This window comes from Engystomops pustulosus, chromosome 11, assembly GCF_040894005.1.
Source record: "Engystomops pustulosus chromosome 11, aEngPut4.maternal, whole genome shotgun sequence".
Taxonomy (NCBI): domain Eukaryota; kingdom Metazoa; phylum Chordata; class Amphibia; order Anura; family Leptodactylidae; genus Engystomops; species Engystomops pustulosus.
Genome location: NC_092421.1, coordinates 19,460,548 through 19,481,608, shown reverse-complemented (window position 1 = coordinate 19,481,608; position 21,061 = coordinate 19,460,548). Strand labels below are relative to the sequence as shown.

General features: G+C 44.7%; 4 protein-coding genes across 8 annotated transcripts in view; 1 reads left to right on the top strand and 3 right to left on the bottom strand.

The window, feature by feature from the left end:
* ANKRD22 (ankyrin repeat domain 22) overlaps positions 1–21,061 on the top strand; it is an 83,939-nt gene that overhangs the window by 10,961 nt on the left and 51,917 nt on the right. The window lies entirely within an intron of this gene.
* The window catches only part of STAMBPL1 (STAM binding protein like 1), a 59,288-nt gene that overhangs the window by 27,450 nt on the left and 10,777 nt on the right, over positions 1–21,061 (bottom strand). The window lies entirely within an intron of this gene.
* On the bottom strand, positions 3,662–6,009 carry LOC140105783 (uncharacterized). 2 transcript variants are annotated; one of them, XM_072129871.1, is made up of 2 exons: positions 4,381–6,009; positions 3,662–4,308 (listed from the first exon to the last, which is right to left on the bottom strand). In XM_072129871.1, exons 1-2 carry the CDS (start codon positions 6,007–6,009, stop codon positions 4,006–4,008), a joined length of 1,932 nt encoding a protein of 643 aa, XP_071985972.1. In that variant the 3' UTR covers positions 3,662–4,005. The 2 variants fall into 2 exon arrangements, with proteins under 2 accessions (XP_071985972.1, XP_071985973.1); XM_072129872.1 differs by having other exon boundaries at positions 3,665–4,513; positions 4,763–6,009.
* LOC140105737 (uncharacterized) lies at positions 14,539–16,869 on the bottom strand. Of its 2 annotated transcripts, none has more exons than XM_072129767.1 (2): positions 15,241–16,869; positions 14,539–15,168 (listed from the first exon to the last, which is right to left on the bottom strand). In XM_072129767.1, exons 1-2 carry the CDS (start codon positions 16,867–16,869, stop codon positions 14,866–14,868), a joined length of 1,932 nt encoding a protein of 643 aa, XP_071985868.1. In that variant the 3' UTR covers positions 14,539–14,865. The 2 variants fall into 2 exon arrangements, with proteins under 2 accessions (XP_071985868.1, XP_071985869.1); XM_072129768.1 differs by having other exon boundaries at positions 14,539–15,373; positions 15,623–16,869.

The window sequence follows — 21,061 nt, the reverse complement described above, 5'->3', positions numbered from 1 at the left end:
ATGATCCTGTGTTCACTGTTTTCACTGTATTCTTCAATGTTCTTCACTGTGTTTCGTTAACTAAATGCTCGTTATCGAGCCGGCGAGATACTCGTCCAAGCAACAAGCCGTTTCGAGTACCCTAATACTCGAACGAGCATCAAGCTCGATCAAGTATACTCGCTCATCTCTAGTCTTAGACTAACCCTGAAGCAATGCATCCTGAAACTTAAGTTAACGAAATTGATTCAGACCTTTTGGTGAGGCATGGCAGAGGGTCTAAAAACTAAAAATGACAATAAGTAAAGTACAGGTCCAGGATCACAGAACAGAAAAACATAAAACACAAATTCCCATGATATCACGATGAAAATTTTGTATTTGTTCCTAGAAATCACAAAATTCTGCGAAGGACCCTAAGAATTGAATCAAGAAGCCACAAGATGTTGCAAGGAAGCTGTAATGAAAATATTAGAAACCAAACTAAGGACCATTTATAATATATGAGGAAGCTTTCAGGGCGCGAGGTCAGCCCTCTTATGATGAGAAACTAGGCTATAATCTTAGACGGAGATTAGTCGCCTGGAGCCAAAGCTAGAAAACTCAACCTGCAGAGGGAGGGAGGAGGGTGTACCCATGACCGTCTTCTGAATTGTCTGACAATTGTTCATTGGAGAGGGGCCAAATGAAGGGAACAAATGATGAACGTGGAAAATAAGGTTGTTCCGTGCAGTGGAAAAGTTGAGGAAATCTTCTAAGATTATAAATTGGACTTGAGAAAGCTTCATTCGACCTTAGCTACTATGACAGTTTTGCAGGTATAGCGCATACAACCATAGAGGAGTTATGGAGAGATACTAAACAGAGGGACGAAACTCTAGGGGAGAGGCCCAATTGCAGTCTTTATAGAAATCCATAACTGTCAACGATGCCTATAATGGACACTGCCTTGGTTGGGTTAAATCAATTTGGCCCTAAGGTGATGATATTAGGGCCGGCTGACTATCGTTAATGGTGTTGTCCTAACTCTTCTCAACAGCAATTATCAAGGGAAACAAAAGTCAAGCTGTTAGGTATCCCCCCACCCTTTAGAGAACACATGCCTGTTCCACTCATCATGCATCTGTATGGTGGGAGAAGGGGAGAGATAACGGTTGGCCAAACTAACCGGCTTCTACATCGACTACATCTATCTAAAGTGTATGACCAGTTCTACAACCACAAGGATTATAGTTCTCTCATATGCAATATTTCCTAGCATTGAGACTGTGGAAAGATAGACAATGGGGGGAAAGGAGGGGCTGTACTGTGTTCAGTGAATAGATCTCACACTCCAGTGCACCAGAAGTCCAGCTACAATCAGAGAATATAAATGTATTTCCACACACAAAGATATTACTACACATTTTAATAACCAAATGAATTAAAGTTGTTACTCAATGTGTGCTTAGTAGTGTAAGAGATCTATTCCTTTACAGGTGCCATCTTGGATGAAGTAGACAACATTTTAGTCTTATACCCCCATGTCATGATTCAGACATTTTATGTATCCTGCTGGCTTGTTTGCCAGCTTCTCCTTGACACTTGTGAGAGATAGTTGTCTTTCAGCCTGTTTGCTTCCCCTTATCTTGTTTTGGTTAGCAGGAAGCTTTTGGAGCCATTCTCTGTACATTTTGTAGCTGGGATAATATAAACTATAATATAATATAAAGGCCTCAGAGAAAACAGTGCATAGTTCTACCACCTTTTGGTAGAATGTCTTAGAGAGGATGTCTTGGTATATTCATTATGGCCAATAGCATTGCAGTATTCTATCACCCTTTTACGCCCCTATGCAGATGATTTTATGTGTTTTATATATGTGGCTGCGCATTAATGAAGTTGAGTTCTGCATTTACTAAGAGACTGGTGTGTCTTAGTGTGTTTTCTCATCCCGGTACCGGGAAGCCATTTTTGGCTATAAAGGTTTAATTCGAAAAGTCACATGAAGGACTGTTTTGAGTCCTAGATAAAAATCTCTTACAGTAGTAACAAAGTAGTAACTTATTGATAACAACCCCACAGCGAAGCAAAATATTAGGTCTTTGCACTTTAAACCACTTTAAAGGACACCTGTCATCAGGTCTCTGTCACTATTTGGCTCAGTCAGCCTTTATCTAGTCATATCATACATTAATCATTCTAAAATCATCTTTTCTTTATTATATAAATTAGGCTGGTCACATGGTCAGAGGCAGTGATGTCACCCCCGTTCCCCCTCCCCTCCCCCCCTGCTCATGTCTGTGTGTAATGTATAGTAAAGCATTGCTATTGTCTGTGCTGCATCTGATGACATGCTGCATCCTCCTAATACACATGTGAGAGACACAGACATCAGCTACACAAGTACCTGACATGTTCTGCTATAACATGTCTGCATCCTGGAGCTGTTGCATCTCTCCTATATACACAGACAGGCTGCAGGGGGCGCCAGCACCAGGAAGCACATGGAGGAGCCATTACACCATTATACAGGATATCAGTCATGTGTATAGGAGTATCTCACACACACACAAGCTGCAGGGGGCGCCAGCACCAGGAAGCACATGGAGGAGCCATTACACCATTATACAGGATATCAGTCATGTGTATAGGAGTATCTCACACACACAAGCTGCAGGGGGCGCCAGCACCAGGAAGCACATGGAGGAGCCATTACATCATTATACAGGCTGTCAGTCATGTGTATAGAAGTATCTCACACACACAGGCTGCAAGGGGTGCCAGCACCAGAAAGCACATGGAGAAGCCATTACATCATTATACCTCACACCATTATACAGGCTGTCAGTCATGTGTATAGGAGTATCTCATACACACAGGCGGCAGGGGGCACCAGGAAGCACATGGAGGAGCCATTACACCATTATACCTCACACCATTATACAGGCTGTCAGTCATGTGTATAGGAGTATCTCATACACACACAGGCTGCAGGGGGCACCAAGAAGCACATGGAGGAGCCATTACACCATTAAACAGGATGTCAGTCATGCACTGGGGGTGTGGCTGTACCTCCCACTCATGAATAAGCTGGACAGCTTGAATATGATAATGACTCATTGGACCTCTCTCATGTCATTTGCATACAGCTTTAGCACCTCATTGCTTAAAATTACAGGCATGTAAGGGACAATGAAGGGATAGGGGCAATGCTCTCTAATGGCAGCTTATGAAAATATATTTAGTTTAGGGGGTTAATTTGCCTGACAGGTTCTCTTTAAACCTTTCAATTATTTAAAATGAGCCATAAATGATGGCAATAAAGGACATATTCTCTGTTTTCTTACCTTCCAATTTAGGTGTTTGGATGATTTGAAGCCATGTCAGACAGCTAGTCTCTGTAAACCCATCTCACTGTGCACTATAAGGACCATTACTATCTGCACATCTTAAAAAAACACCAGAACAAGGAATCCTGAGTTGTTGTATCAACAAAGTAAAGACATAAGAGCCATACACAAGTGACTGAACAGGAGCAGGAAGGAAAAATCAATACTTGATATACACAGGACTCCAAATGTTCCTGCTCTGTTTAATATTTATAAGCCATGTGTCTTCCTAGAACAGGAAACATGTCCTTAGGACACTGTCCGTAGAGGTTAAGGAAAAGTGGATTAAACAAAAATTGTGAATTAGACTCACCGGTAATTCGGTTTCCATCTAGTCCTCCATGACGGCCCACTAGGAGGATGACCCTTGACCTCTGTAGGGACAGGAAGCAGAGAGGTTAAAAGGCTCCCCCCCTCATCCTCCCGCCAGTGTCTACCAAATAACTACACCGGTGGAAGATACAACGTAATTTTATTCTGCATGTTTTGTCATCACATACAGAAATTAACAACAGAGTGTAAGAAAACATGGGAGGGAAAATATATAGGCCGTCATGGAGGACTAGATGGAAACCGAATTACCGGTGAGTCTAATTCACAATTTCCATAACGTCCCCCATGACGGCCCACTAGGAGATCTACAAAATTAGTAGAGTTAGGGTGGGACCACAGCCTGGAGAACCTTCTGACCGAAGGCGAGATCCTGTGAGTTAGGTAAGTCCAACCGATAATGTTTTGCAAAGGTGGATGAAGAAGCCCAGGTGGCAGCTCTGCAGATTTGTTCAAGAGAAGCGCCCCTCTTCTCTGCCCAGGAGGCGGATATGGCTCTGGTGGAATGGGCTTTAAGATTAGGAGGAACTTCCTTCCCTTGTTCTGTGTAACAAGAGGCTATGGCAGTCTTTAACCATCTGGCGATCGTGGTTTTGGATGCCTTTACCCCTTTGTTCTTCCCCTGAAACTGAACAAAGAGATTGTGATCTTTGCGCCAGGATTTTGTAACCTTCAAGTACTCTAAGACCGAACGTCTTACATCCAGGGAATGCCACTCCAATTCCTTGCTTGAAGAAGGATTCCCGTAGAATGATGGAAGGATTATTTCTTGAATCTTGTGAAACCTAGACGCCACTTTTGGAACAAAGCTTGGGTCCAGAGTCAGAGTTATCCTGTCAGGGAGAATACACATATATGGTTCTCTAATAGAAATGGCTTGGAGTTCCCCCAGCCTTCTAGCCGAAGTCACGGCTACTAATAAGGAAGTCTTTAAAGTTAAGTTTTTTATACTAGCGTCCTTTAAAGGCTCGAAGGGAGGTCTGGAGAGAGCATCCAGAACCAGGGAGAGATCCCAGGAGGGAACCCGCTTCAGAATCTGAGGCCTAATTCTATTTGCAGCTGCAATAAATCTTTTGACCCACCTGTGGTCCGCCAGGGGATGGTCGAAAAATGCGCTCAAAGCCGAAATTTGGACTTTCAGAGTGCTGGTAGAGAGTCCAATTTCTAGTCCTTTTTGCAGGAAGTCTAGTACCTGTAAAATATTTGGGTTAGACTGAGAGGGGGGATTAGCCCCACAGAAGGTCACAAACTTTTTCCATATCTTATGATATATGGCGAAAGTAACCTTTTTTCTACTTGCCTTCAAAGTAGTTATTACAGCCCGAGAGAGACCTTGGGACCTTAGGAACTCGAACTCAGGATCCAAGCCGCCAGACGGAGTCTTCCTGGATCGGGATGGAAAATCGGTCCTTGAAATAGAAGGTCCTTCTGAACCGGTAGAATAAAAGGTTGCTGGACAGATAGGGACCTCAACAGTGGGTACCAGTTTCTTTTTGGCCAATTTGGGCAGATCAGGATCACCCTTGACCGGTCGAGCAAAATTTTTCTGAGTACTCTCGCGATTAGGGGAATTGGGGGAAAGGCATACATGAGACTTCCGCTCCAACGATGGCTGAACGCGTCCAAGTGGTCTCTGGACTCGCCGGCCTCCAGAGAAAAGTATTGTTGGCATTTTGAATTCTCCCTCGTGGCGAATAGGTCTATTTGGGGCATGCCCCAGATGCTGGTTAGGTGTAGGAAGATCTCCTGGTTGAGACACCATTCGTTCGGTAGGATCTCCCTCCTGCTGAGATAATCCGCTTCTCTGTTTAGGGATCCCTTCAAATGAGTGGCTGAGATGGAAAAGATATTTTCTTCTGCCCACTGGAAGATGGTACGAGCCAGACTCGATAATACTGGGGATCTTGTACCCCCTTGTCTCCTTAAATAGGACACTGTCGAGACGTTGTCCGAGAGAATGTGGATATGATGATTCCTCAGATAGGCCGTGTTCGATCTTAGCGCTTCCCAGACTGCTCTTAACTCCCTGTAGTTTGAGCTGTTTCCTGCTTGGGCTAGAGTCCAGGACCCCTGCTCGTAGTGGGAAGGAAAGATTGCTCCCCAGCCTGAGCTGCTTGCATCCGTCACTATGGTGATGGTTGGGAGGTGGTGCCAACATACCCCTTTCTCTAGGTTCCTTACTTCTGTCCACCACAGTAGGTCCCTCTTTACGAAGGAAGGAATCCGGATCTTCTTGTCTAGACCTGAAGACTTCCTGTTCCAGAAAGTTAGGATCCAATTCTGAAGAATCCGAGTATGGCTCTGACTCCAGGCGACCGCAGGTAGGCATGCTGTGAGGAGCCCCAGGATCCTCATCGCCTGTCTGACTGGTACAGAGTCCTTCCGTCTGAATGAACGCATCTGATGCATTATGTTGGATATTTTCTCCTGAGGAAGAAAAGACATTTGATGAGTTGAGTCTAGAATGATCCCTAAAAAGGTTTTCCGAGTGGAGGGTACTAAACTTGATTTTTTCAGGTTGATTAACCACCCCAACTCTGTTAAGATTCTTAGGGAAGACTCTCTTGCCAAAATTAGGTTTTGTTTGTCTTTCCCTATAATTAGCAAGTCGTCTAGGTAAGGGATGATTGATATGCCTTGTAGTCTTAAAAAGGCTACCACCTCCACCATAATCTTGGTAAAGACTCTTGGAGCTGAAGAGATACCGAATGGAAGTGCACGGAACTGAAAGTGTAAGACAGAACCCCCGGGAGAGAGAACCGAGAATCTTAGGAATCTCTGAGATGAGGGGTGGATAGGTACATGATAGTATGCATCCCTTAGATCTAGTGTGCACATGTAGGAGTCTGTGTGAATAAGATGGGTAGCTGTTCTTACCGACTCCATGCGAAATCTTCTGTAAACGATGAAGCGGTTCAGCTCTTTCAAGTTGATAATTAGGCGGTTTGATCCATCTGGTTTTTTGACGAGGAACAACGGGGAGTAGAATCCCAATTTTTCTTGTTCTTGAGGGACCGGCACCACCACTCCCATGTGGATTAGATGGAAAACTTCCTGCCAAATGAAGGAATGTGTAGAAAGAGAGAGAGATGGTAAGGGAGCGACAAACCTTGGAGAAGGGGGGGGTGATGAGAATTCTATCCTGTAGCCTGATTCCAAGATAGACAGTACCCAGGGATTCGAGGTGACTTTTGTCCACTGGGATAGGAATCCCAGGAGACGCCCCCCCACTCTGGCGTCATTGTTTCTTGTTTCCTGGACCCTCTGGGAGGTTAGAGAAAAGGAACCCCCTTCCCCTGCCTCCTTTGGGATAACTCCATCGTCCTTGCTTACCCTTGCCACGGTAAGTCTCTCCGGTGTTCCTAAAAGGATGAAAGGAAGGTTTCTTGTGAATTGTTTTGGACTCCGGAAATCCCCTTTTTTTGTCAGACGCCTTTTCAAGAATAGCGTCCAATTCAGGTCCGAACACGAAGTCCCCGGAGAAAGGAATGCTGCACAATTTGGATTTAGAGCGGATGTCCCCGCTCCACTGCTTTAGCCATAAGGCCCTCCTGGTGGCATTGGTAAGAACTCCTTCTTTTGCAGCAAACCTTATTCCTTCGGCAGATGCGTCAGCAAGGAAGGCAGTAGCTGATCTTAGCAATGGTATACTTTCCAGTAAGTCTTCTCTGGGAGTACCCTCCCGGATATGGGACTCTAATTTCCCCAGCCAGAAGTATAATGTTCTCGCCACCGAGGTGGCTCCTAAGTTTGATTTTAGACTTAGCATGGAGGTTTCCCATGCTTTCTTTAAAAGGGCTTCAGATTTCCTGTCCATCGGGTCTCTTAACTGAGCCGAATCTTCGAAGGGCAGGTCCATCTTCCTAGAGACCTTGGAAACCTGTACATCAACTTTGGGAAACGAGTCCCAATCCTTTGACTCTTCAGGGTCGAAGACTAAGCGTTTCCTAAAATTCTTAGAGACCGCGATCTTCCTCTCAGGGTCTCTCCATTCCTGACTGATTAGTCCCCTAAGGGTATCGTTAAGGGGAAAAACACGCTGTTTCCTGGCTTTAAGTCCCCCGAATAATTCATCTTCACGAGAAAGAGGGGCCTCCTCGTCCTCCAGGTTCAATGTATCCCGCATAGCTTTCAGAAGATCATCCAGGTCATCATTTTGGAACAAGTAGCGGGAGCTTGTTGCCTGCTCATGATCCTGGTGATCCTGGTCTCCCGTCAGAGAGCAGGAAGGAGAGTCTGAAATGCACCCCTCTTCTTCCTCTGAGGAGGACGCTGATACTATCCGAGCTTTCTTACGTGGGGGGGCTCCCTGCGTTGCCGCCGCCACCGAAGAACCCACTTTCTCGTCTATAAAGGACTTAAGCTCGTCCATAAAAGACGTCTTCTCCTCCCGCATAAATTCTTCAATGCAGGCTTTGCAGATCGGCTTCTTATAGCCTTCTAGTAGGGTACGGAAGCACATACTGCATTTCTTAACCGGAATCCTGCTTTTTTCAGGTTTTTCTCTACTCTTATCAGACTTCCCTGATTTCTCTTCCTTGCCTTTCCCCTTAGAAACTTGCTCCTAGGGAAGGAAGGCAAGGGGATAATGACTTGGAGATCACAGCAAAAACCAATTGTATATGTTGCCATACAGCACCACTCACGTGCACCGGGGGGTGGAGTAGGCCCAAGTCTGCCTCATCAGCCATTATGATGTCTGGGACGGCCAGCCAAGCAAAACGAAACATAGACCTCAGACCAACTGACTACCCGCTTTTGAGGATTTAAATACCTTCATGGGGAGCCCATCCCCCTGCCGGTGGCCTCCTCCGCGTTCTGCGCGTGGCGCCGCGGTCACTTCCGGTCGCGACCGGAAGTCGTCATCGGCCAGGAGGAATTCTGGGAAACGTAGTTCCCTGCGTCCGCGCGAGAGTCTGGCGGACCAGCCCGCCGGAGAGGACGCCAGCCGGACGAAGTTTCCCGTCCAGGGAGAGCCCGCAGCCGCCGGGCTAACCGAGGACTGTCCGGAGGGGAACTTGGACCGCAGTCGGCGTAACCCCAGGAAAGAAATAGGTAAGGAGATCCTTCTCCGTTTTTTTTTTTTTTTTTTTTAAACGTCCCCCCCCCCCCTAGGAGGAGAGAGACCCTCTCTTGACCTGATCCCTGTAGGGACAGGAAGACACTGGCGGGAGGATGAGGGGGGGAGCCTTTTAACCTCTCTGCTTCCTGTCCCTACAGAGGTCAAGGGTCATCCTCCTAGTGGGCCGTCATGGGGGACGTTATGGAAACATCTGGATTAAGAATTTACAGATGAAAAAAAAAAAATTACAGATTTATATAACATGTGAAGATTATATACTGGCAGTCTGAAACCAGATATAGAATCATACCGGACTGTGTTGGCTTCTAAAACACAGAAAGGGCAAAAATAAAATTTCAGAATAATGAACCATGATTAAAGTTAACATTTGTTTGTATAAATCTTTTTATTGTTTTTCAAGGTGTATAAGGGTACAGAAAAGAGAAAGAAGGGGGTACAGAGTTTGCCAAGCAACATTATCACACATCTTTATACAGCAGTTAACAAGTCGAATCAAGGTTACCCCAAATCTGTATATTCCCAGGATTGTCATTCAGATATTAAAGGACATCTACCACCAGGATGAAAGATTGTAAACCAAGCACACGGGGTTTGCTCCCTCTAGCAGATTCTGCTCTTCTTGTAGCTTCTTATGCCCTTATTTTTACGAAAAAAGGTTTTAAAAATTATATAAATGAACCTGAGGGGCTTCTCGCCCCATAGAAGTCCCCATAGGGGCTCCTCAGGCTCATAATATTTTTAACCTTTTCTTAAAAACAAGGGCATAGGAAGCTACAGGAAGAGCAGATCCTGGCACAGGAGGGACACGCCAATATGTAAGTGTGCTTGGTTTACAATCCTTCATCCTGGTGGTAGATGTCCTTTAAGAGATCTCAGAGGATAGTGGGGGGGGGGGGGGGGGTGTCAGGGTAACAAGTAGGGTGTGTTTGAGATGAAGGTGCATTAGTCTTGTATCTTCTGATGAATTAACAGATTCCATTTGGATTTGGATTTTTTTTTTTAACAGCTCAGAAGTGCCGGATTTTCTACCTTTTTGGTTTTTAATAAAACACTGCCTGTAGTCAGATGTGGAAATGTATTTGGAAGAAAGCAGCCTTGTTTATCAATCTCCAGACAACGACAAAGAAGTAACGGCGGCCATTTTTTATAATTCATGAGGTAAATATACCAATTGTGCTTGTGTAAAAACAGATTTGAAGGGGTTGCACCAGGTTTTGTTATCCTTATCCAATGAATAGCGGATAGCAATCCTATCGGCGGGTGTATGACTGCCGAAACATCAAGAATGGACTTCCAATCAACAATTAACCTGTTGTCTATCAATTAGTGAGACCGGAATTACCATTCTCATTAGCGATGGGGGAACACAAAAGTCAGACCTCATCCAATCAGATTGTGATCCTCTATTAACAGAGCTTGGTACAACATATATTTTACCCTTTAGTATATATTATCTTCTTTATGACTCTTATTCTTAACATTATTATGATATTTTGTCTTTTAGAAACAAATAAAATATGTGAGATAAATTCCACTTTTGCCCAAACTCATCATAGTATCATAGTTTATACAGTCGAAAAAAAGACACATGTCCATCAAGTTCAACCAAGGAAGGGAAGGGATTGGATGAGGAAGGGATTTAGGGGAAACAATTCTATATAACATAACCATCAATGTTATTTAGGTGTTAAAAATCATCTAGACCCTTCTTGAAGCTCTCTGCTGTCCCTGCTGTGACCAGCGCCTGAGGCAGGCTATTCCACAGAGTGACAGTTCTCATAGTAAAGAAGCCCTGTCGCCTCTGGTGATTAAACCTTGTTTTCTCCAGATGGAGACAGTGCCCCCTCGTCTTTTGATGTGATTTAATCTGAAACAATTTACCACCATATTTTTTGTATGGACCATTCATATATTTATATAAATTAATCATGTCCCCTCGTAGTCGTCTCTTTTCCAGACTAAATAATTCTAGTTGTTTTGACTCATGGATCTATACCTTCTCATTCACTTTCCTTCTCTGTGTTACGGAGATCTCCATCACTTCTCTACAAGGCTGCAGCTGAAGCCTGTCCTGCCATAACATTAGGGCAATGCTGCACCAGAATTATAAAAGGGAGACGTCCTTTTCAATATCACATTTTTACGGTAAGAAAGATATGCAGATGGTGATGCTGCCCGTCTAGACCTGCTTTTAATAAAATTTCAACCTCAGAATAGATTATGATATCTTTAACAAGACTTGGCCAGCTTGGTTTCCAGTGGCTACTTTTTAGGCCTCAATATTCATCACAAAATGTCTCACCTTCCTAACCAAAGAACCATGATGAAACATTTATTTGCAAATATATTGGCTTGATGTCTGATCCTTCAAGGACAGTTCTTCATGTATTATGTACACTCAATAAAAAACCTGCAATGTATTCAGCTTCATTAGGATTATTCAGAGCTATGATGTCCGGACGCCAACGTGTATGTCTATAGGTACGTCACCAGGCGCTGGATACAAATGTATCACAGAACCACAAATAGAATGTTATAGCTCCGCAGCGATAATGATGGGGAAGGGGGAAGGGAACACATCTCTACAGTCCAGCAGGACATAGCAGCTTATTACCAAAAACGAATGAGTCATATGCATGTACTAGTCATCTGCTGAAAAGCAATTAGCGCTTGCTCCTTCCCCAGTCGCTGGCCATCTAGAAACAAATTCTCATACTTGAACTCAACGGATTTATAAAATGATTCGCTAAATATGTCAATTACTGTCTGTAACACTATGGGGGTCACATATGAAAAGAACAATGTCAGTGTTGCAGAAGCAGAAAATTTATGTATCCTGTGTGCCTAACTATTTATGATGAATATGTTACAAGGCTGACTATATCACACACTGTCTGTTCTACAATGAGACATGATAACCTATTACATGTACTTGCCTATGATCCCAGGATTTCTAAATCTCTACAATGAGACATGATACCCTATTACATGTACTTGCCTATGATCCCAGGATTTCTAAATCTCTACAATGAGACATGATACCCTATTACATATACCGTATATACTCAAGTATAAGCCGACCCGAGTATAAGCCGAGACCCCTAATTTCAACACAAAAAACTGGGAAAACCTATTGACTCGAGTATAAGCCGAGGGTGGGAAATGCATTGGTTACAGCCTCCCAGTATATAGTCTGCCAGCCCCTGTAGCATACAGCCTGCCCAACCCCTGTAGCATACAGCCTGCCCAGCCCCTGTAGTAGGAAAAAAAATAACACTGTACTCATCTTTCGGACGTCCCCCATAGGTCCTCTTCTGTCTCAGACAGAAGAGGACCTGCGGGTGACGTCAGAAAGGTGAGTTTTGTCTTTATTTTTTTAGTTGACTCGAGTATAAGCCGAGTTAGGGTTTTTGAGCACAAATTTTGTGCTGAAAAACTAGGCTTATACTCGAGTATATAAAGGTACTTGCCTATGATCCCAGGATTTCTGAGTCTCTACAATGATACATGATACCCTATTACATGTACTTGCCTATGATGCTAGGATTTCTCAGAGAAAAAAAAAAAAGGTTGACACAAGGTTTTTTCGCATTTGGTTGCAGAGTTTCTTCATCTAATCCTTATAACCCAGATGTTATACATGGATTTAACAAATAAGCATTAAAAAGTAAAAGGGATTTTGTAGCAGATTAAAAATAATATATATGGTAAACATATAAAGTCAGTAAGATTTTGGCATTCCTGCTGTAACCCTTCTTGGGTATCTGAAAATCTCTGCATCATGGCCATACATCTCATAGTCCAGGGGGTCCGTGGACGCTCCTGCAGCAGCAGGAACTGAGTTTTGTGAATTGCATTATCATATGGACACGCTGGTTCTCTCATTTTAGATTGGTGCTAACAATTTAGCTACGGCCCCATTATCTGTTAGGGCCAAACTGAAGTCAGTCTCCAGGCCCACGCCTGTTTTTAGCTCACAATAACGGGTGCAAAAAAACTGCTTAAATATAGATGTTCTTGTTCAGGTTCAGCCGTGAAACCCGGGCATAATCATAGCCATGGCAAGCTGTTTATGGAGCTGTTTGGCCGCCAGTCAGGCAATGGGGGCACATTTACTTACCCGGTCCTGTCTCGATCCCCAAGTTGCGTTGGCCGACGAGGATGAAGTCTGGCACGACCACTAAGATTGTGCGCCCGATATCCTGCATGTGTCGCTTCCCCGTTGAGGTCCGCCGGAGTTCACCATCTTCTTCCTGGTGTATGTGAGTGCATGTCTTGTGATACAATTTGAATTTTAAATCCCGCCCTTAGTCCGAATCAGTCAGGTTGTCCGACGGCCACGTCCCCCGATTTGTGTGGCGTGAAAGTCAGCGCGATTGTGCCAAAATCCGATTGCGTGCTCCAAAAACCCCTGTTAAATGCGGCGGAAAACGGAAATAGTCGGGAAACCCGACCGAAATGCGGTTTGCAGACCCTTAGTAAACGCGCCCCAATGTGTTCAGGTTGTGTGACCAGAACCCACATGGGAACATCGGGTCTGCTCATCTCCGACCTTCATGTCTACACACTGAACTACTGAAAGTATGAGCAGATCAAATTCGATCCAGCAGATAGAATAACCCGGTCTTAAAGGGACTGCAATGTAACATATTAGTTCTGAAAATATTCTGCCAAATGCTACACGCCTCAGACAGGTCTACTCTGTGCCCCAGGGGTCGCTCTCAAATTACTCTTTATCATGAGATCAAGTAAAGGATATACAATATGACCAGGCATTGTTGTCAGTAAACATGGATGAGGAGTAAAACGTGTTTAGCAATGAAACCTGTTTTGTACCTTCTAAAATAGGTCACAAAGGTCACATCACCTAGGGTTCCCTTGATGGGATGTCAAAGTCAATTTTGTGATAACCTGTAGATCAGTGGTTCTCAACCTTTCTAATGCTGTGACCCCACAATACAGTTCCTCATGTTGTGGTGACCCCAAACCATGTACAAGAATATTGTATTTGTGCCAAAAAATGCAATAAAATCGTGGCTCCGATGGCTTTAGGCGACCCCTGTATTTTGGTCGCTCGACCCCCACCGGGGTCGCGACCCACAGGTTGAGAACCACTGCTGTAGATAGAATCCATGGATGGCCATGAAGTATGGGAGGGCAAAATCCTGCTTAGAAAGTCAGTGAACTGTAAAAACAAACTCGATTTCCCCTAGTCCATGTTGATCAGGTTTCATTGCAGAAGTTAAAGGTTTTATGTGTTTATGTTGCTACAATCAATTATCAGCAGTAACTTTTTACTACAACATTGTAGCAGATTGTGATGGACGACTGTTCTTCCAAGATGAAAATAAAAAGAAAAAAACACCATTAAAAAACAAAACTTAAGTTGGCTTACTAGACCCAAAGTGCACAATTTACATGATGGATCAGGCTAATAACTTGGAGCCGGTTATTGTAACTACACAGTATAAAAGCGGAAGAGAAAATTATAGTCCTTCCAATGCTATAAATGTATGTGCCTGGCAGCATCTACATACGCCACCTGTTATATTTAAATATTCATAAACTGTATTCACCCGGGAAATCACAAATCCCGCAGGCTCTGAGGAAAATATTTGAAAAACAAAAATGTGGGCATTTATACAGCTGTGAAGAGCTATAGATCTTCCAAAATCTACAATAAAGCTAACCCATAGTACTGGCATCACCAGTCTCAGGAATAGGATATCGGAAATGTATGAAATTGTGAATTAGACTCACCGGTAATTCGGTTTCCATCTAGTCCTCCATGACGGCCCACTAGGAGGATGACCCTTGACCTCTGTAGGGACAGGAAGCAGAGAGGTTAAAAGGCTCCCCCCCTCATCCTCCCGCCAGTGTCTACCAAATAACTACACCGGTGGAAGATACAACGTAATTTTATTCTGCATGTTTTGTCATCACATACAGAAATTAACAACAGAGTGTAAGAAAACATGGGAGGGAAAATATATAGGCCGTCATGGAGGACTAGATGGAAACCGAATTACCGGTGAGTCTAATTCACAATTTCCATAACGTCCCCCATGACGGCCCACTAGGAGATCTACAAAATTAGTAGAGTTAGGGTGGGACCACAGCCTGGAGAACCTTCTGACCGAAGGCGAGATCCTGTGAGTTAGGTAAGTCCAACCGATAATGTTTTGCAAAGGTGGATGAAGAAGCCCAGGTGGCAGCTCTGCAGATTTGTTCAAGAGAAGCGCCCCTCTTCTCTGCCCAGGAGGCGGATATGGCTCTGGTGGAATGGGCTTTAAGATTAGGAGGAACTTCCTTCCCTTGTTCTGTGTAACAAGAGGCTATGGCAGTCTTTAACCATCTGGCGATCGTGGTTTTGGATGCCTTTACCCCTTTGTTCTTCCCCTGAAACTGAACAAAGAGATTGTGATCTTTGCGCCAGGATTTTGTAACCTTCAAGTACTCTAAGACCGAACGTCTTACATCCAGGGAATGCCACTCCAATTCCTTGCTTGAAGAAGGATTCCCGTAGAATGATGGAAGGATTATTTCTTGAATCTTGTGAAACCTAGACGCCACTTTTGGAACAAAGCTTGGGTCCAGAGTCAGAGTTATCCTGTCAGGGAGAATACACATATATGGTTCTCTAATAGAAATGGCTTGGAGTTCCCCCAGCCTTCTAGCCGAAGTCACGGCTACTAATAAGGAAGTCTTTAAAGTTAAGTTTTTTATACTAGCGTCCTTTAAAGGCTCGAAGGGAGGTCTGGAGAGAGCATCCAGAACCAGGGAGAGATCCCAGGAGGGAACCCGCTTCAGAATCTGAGGCCTAATTCTATTTGCAGCTGCAATAAATCTTTTGACCCACCTGTGGTCCGCCAGGGGATGGTCGAAAAATGCGCTCAAAGCCGAAATTTGGACTTTCAGAGTGCTGGTAGAGAGTCCAATTTCTAGTCCTTTTTGCAGGAAGTCTAGTACCTGTAAAATATTTGGGTTAGACTGAGAGGGGGGATTAGCCCCACAGAAGGTCACAAACTTTTTCCATATCTTATGATATATGGCGAAAGTAACCTTTTTTCTACTTGCCTTCAAAGTAGTTATTACAGCCCGAGAGAGACCTTGGGACCTTAGGAACTCGAACTCAGGATCCAAGCCGCCAGACGGAGTCTTCCTGGATCGGGATGGAAAATCGGTCCTTGAAATAGAAGGTCCTTCTGAACCGGTAGAATAAAAGGTTGCTGGACAGATAGGGACCTCAACAGTGGGTACCAGTTTCTTTTTGGCCAATTTGGGCAGATCAGGATCACCCTTGACCGGTCGAGCAAAATTTTTCTGAGTACTCTCGCGATTAGGGGAATTGGGGGAAAGGCATACATGAGACTTCCGCTCCAACGATGGCTGAACGCGTCCAAGTGGTCTCTGGACTCGCCGGCCTCCAGAGAAAAGTATTGTTGGCATTTTGAATTCTCCCTCGTGGCGAATAGGTCTATTTGGGGCATGCCCCAGATGCTGGTTAGGTGTAGGAAGATCTCCTGGTTGAGACACCATTCGTTCGGTAGGATCTCCCTCCTGCTGAGATAATCCGCTTCTCTGTTTAGGGATCCCTTCAAATGAGTGGCTGAGATGGAAAAGATATTTTCTTCTGCCCACTGGAAGATGGTACGAGCCAGACTCGATAATACTGGGGATCTTGTACCCCCTTGTCTCCTTAAATAGGACACTGTCGAGACGTTGTCCGAGAGAATGTGGATATGATGATTCCTCAGATAGGCCGTGTTCGATCTTAGCGCTTCCCAGACTGCTCTTAACTCCCTGTAGTTTGAGCTGTTTCCTGCTTGGGCTAGAGTCCAGGACCCCTGCTCGTAGTGGGAAGGAAAGATTGCTCCCCAGCCTGAGCTGCTTGCATCCGTCACTATGGTGATGGTTGGGAGGTGGTGCCAACATACCCCTTTCTCTAGGTTCCTTACTTCTGTCCACCACAGTAGGTCCCTCTTTACGAAGGAAGGAATCCGGATCTTCTTGTCTAGACCTGAAGACTTCCTGTTCCAGAAAGTTAGGATCCAATTCTGAAGAATCCGAGTATGGCTCTGACTCCAGGCGACCGCAGGTAGGCATGCTGTGAGGAGCCCCAGGATCCTCATCGCCTGTCTGACTGGTACAGAGTCCTTCCGTCTGAATGAACGCATCTGATGCATTATGTTGGATATTTTCTCCTGAGGAAGAAAAGACATTTGATGAGTTGAGTCTAGAATGATCCCTAAAAAGGTTTTCCGAGTGGAGGGTACTAAACTTGATTTTTTCAGGTTGATTAACCACCCCAACTCTGTTAAGATTCTTAGGGAAGACTCTCTTGCCAAAATTAGGTTTTGTTTGTCTTTCCCTATAATTAGCAAGTCGTCTAGGTAAGGGATGATTGATATGCCTTGTAGTCTTAAAAAGGCTACCACCTCCACCATAATCTTGGTAAAGACTCTTGGAGCTGAAGAGATACCGAATGGAAGTGCACGGAACTGAAAGTGTAAGACAGAACCCCCGGGAGAGAGAACCGAGAATCTTAGGAATCTCTGAGATGAGGGGTGGATAGGTACATGATAGTATGCATCCCTTAGATCTAGTGTGCACATGTAGGAGTCTGTGTGAATAAGATGGGTAGCTGTTCTTACCGACTCCATGCGAAATCTTCTGTAAACGATGAAGCGGTTCAGCTCTTTCAAGTTGATAATTAGGCGGTTTGATCCATCTGGTTTTTTGACGAGGAACAACGGGGAGTAGAATCCCAATTTTTCTTGTTCTTGAGGGACCGGCACCACCACTCCCATGTGGATTAGATGGAAAACTTCCTGCCAAATGAAGGAATGTGTAGAAAGAGAGAGAGATGGTAAGGGAGCGACAAACCTTGGAGAAGGGGGGGGTGATGAGAATTCTATCCTGTAGCCTGATTCCAAGATAGACAGTACCCAGGGATTCGAGGTGACTTTTGTCCACTGGGATAGGAATCCCAGGAGACGCCCCCCCACTCTGGCGTCATTGTTTCTTGTTTCCTGGACCCTCTGGGAGGTTAGAGAAAAGGAACCCCCTTCCCCTGCCTCCTTTGGGATAACTCCATCGTCCTTGCTTACCCTTGCCACGGTAAGTCTCTCCGGTGTTCCTAAAAGGACGAAAGGAAGGTTTCTTGTGAATTGTTTTGGACTCCGGAAATCCCCTTTTTTTGTCAGACGCCTTTTCAAGAATAGCGTCCAATTCAGGTCCGAACACGAAGTCCCCGGAGAAAGGAATGCTGCACAATTTGGATTTAGAGCGGATGTCCCCGCTCCACTGCTTTAGCCATAAGGCCCTCCTGGTGGCATTGGTAAGAGCTCCTTCTTTTGCAGCAAACCTTATTCCTTCGGCAGATGCGTCAGCAAGGAAGGCAGTAGCTGATCTTAGCAATGGTATACTTTCCAGTAAGTCTTCTCTGGGAGTACCCTCCCGGATATGGGACTCTAATTTCCCCAGCCAGAAGTATAATGTTCTCGCCACCGAGGTGGCTCCTAAGTTTGATTTTAGACTTAGCATGGAGGTTTCCCATGCTTTCTTTAAAAGGGCTTCAGATTTCCTGTCCATCGGGTCTCTTAACTGAGCCGAATCTTCGAAGGGCAGGTCCATCTTCCTAGAGACCTTGGAAACCTGTACATCAACTTTGGGAAACGAGTCCCAATCCTTTGACTCTTCAGGGTCGAAGACTAAGCGTTTCCTAAAATTCTTAGAGACCGCGATCTTCCTCTCAGGGTCTCTCCATTCCTGACTGATTAGTCCCCTAAGGGTATCGTTAAGGGGAAAAACACGCTGTTTCCTGGCTTTAAGTCCCCCGAATAATTCATCTTCACGAGAAAGAGGGGGCTCCTCGTCCTCCAGGTTCAATGTATCCCGCATAGCTTTCAGAAGATCATCCAGGTCATCATTTTGGAACAAGTAGCGGGAGCTTGTTGCCTGCTCATGATCCTGGTGATCCTGGTCTCCCGTCAGAGAGCAGGAAGGAGAGTCTGAAATGCACCCCTCTTCTTCCTCTGAGGAGGACGCTGATACTATCCGAGCTTTCTTACGTGGGGGGGCTCCCTGCGTTGCCGCCGCCACCGAAGAACCCACTTTCTCGTCTATAAAGGACTTAAGCTCGTCCATAAAAGACGTCTTCTCCTCCCGCATAAATTCTTCAATGCAGGCTTTGCAGATCGGCTTCTTATAGCCTTCTAGTAGGGTACGGAAGCACATACTGCATTTCTTAACCGGAATCCTGCTTTTTTCAGGTTTTTCTCTACTCTTATCAGACTTCCCTGATTTCTCTTCCTTGCCTTTCCCCTTAGAAACTTGCTCCTAGGGAAGGAAGGCAAGGGGATAATGACTTGGAGATCACAGCAAAAACCAATTGTATATGTTGCCATACAGCACCACTCACGTGCACCGGGGGGTGGAGTAGGCCCAAGTCTGCCTCATCAGCCATTATGATGTCTGGGACGGCCAGCCAAGCAAAACGAAACATAGACCTCAGACCAACTGACTACCCGCTTTTGAGGATTTAAATACCTTCATGGGGAGCCCATCCCCCTGCCGGTGGCCTCCTCCGCGTTCTGCGCGTGGCGCCGCGGTCACTTCCGGTCGCGACCGGAAGTCGTCATCGGCCAGGAGGAATTCTGGGAAACGTAGTTCCCTGCGTCCGCGCGAGAGTCTGGCGGACCAGCCCGCCGGAGAGGACGCCAGCCGGACGAAGTTTCCCGTCCAGGGAGAGCCCGCAGCCGCCGGGCTAACCGAGGACTGTCCGGAGGGGAACTTGGACCGCAGTCGGCGTAACCCCAGGAAAGAAATAGGTAAGGAGATCCTTCTCCGTTTTTTTTTTTTTTTTTTTTTTAAACGTCCCCCCCCCCCCTAGGAGGAGAGAGACCCTCTCTTGACCTGATCCCTGTAGGGACAGGAAGACACTGGCGGGAGGATGAGGGGGGGAGCCTTTTAACCTCTCTGCTTCCTGTCCCTACAGAGGTCAAGGGTCATCCTCCTAGTGGGCCGTCATGGGGGACGTTATGGAAATGGATATTTTTGGGGCTTCAGAGTAATTTTTGTGTACATTTTTTCTTTTATCTTAGAGCATTTGCTGCAACTATTTTATTTAAGATGTCACAACTACTGCTGATATGTTCTTGCTGTTTTTTAGCTGTATTGCTGGTGCAAATTATTATTTGGGAGGAGATTATGATTCTCTGGTCTGTATTTATGACATATTTGATTTCTGTTGGTCCAACTATGGGACTGCCAATGATTTTTGAGCAGCACTACAAAAAAACACATTTTTTTTCTATTATCTGCTACTTTTAAGAATACCATATTAGTTATAGTGTGGCCAAACATTTTACAAAGTTGCATAAATGAGTAGTACAAATGATGATAGTAAACTTTGTAATATACTCTAATAAATAAATTTGTTCCTGTGTCCTTCTTTTTCCCTTGCCTTTCTTCCTTATTTAAAGATCACCTGTCATCAGGTCTCTGTAACTAATTCTGTCACTACTACCTGTTTGAGCAGCTCACAAGGACTCCATCCCAGCATTTATCTACTTAATTTATACATGAATCATTATAAAATCATCTTTTCTGTATTATGTAAATTAGACTGGGCACATGGAAAGAGAATGTGATGTCACCCCTGTTACCCCTCCCCTCTCCTCCCCCTGATCATGTCTATGTGTAATGTATAGTAAAGCATGGCTAGTGTCTGTGCTTTATCTGCTGCCTGTGAGAGACACAGAAATCAGCTACAACCATCTCAGCGTGGTTAATTTGCCTGACAGGTTCTCTTTAAGCAGTTTGTGTAAATCATCTTTCTGCCCTGTGTCAACTGACAGCTGAGAAATAAAGAAAACTGATAAATTGTCTAATGAGTTAAACGTGAATATATCTCCTGTGATTTAAAGGGAACCTGTCAACAGAAATAGACCTAATTAACCATTACCAATATGTTATGAAGCAGATTAACATCTTCCAGGTCAAGTTTCTTTCATGACTCTATCAATCTTTAGAGTGAGTTGTAAATTGGTTGCATAAAGTCATGGAGGCGGAGAGATCAGTATTGAAGTCAAGCTCTCCTCACTTCAGAATGAACAAGATCTGGTTAGTGATGTGTCTGGGTGCAGGACCATCAATTACAGTAAAGAGGGCATTCTGAAGTGAGGAAAGCTGGACTTCAGTCTTAAACTCTCCACCTTTGACATTATATAACCAAATTACATGTTTCTTCAACATTGATTCTCTGGACGATGCCACCGCACTGGGCCATGAAATA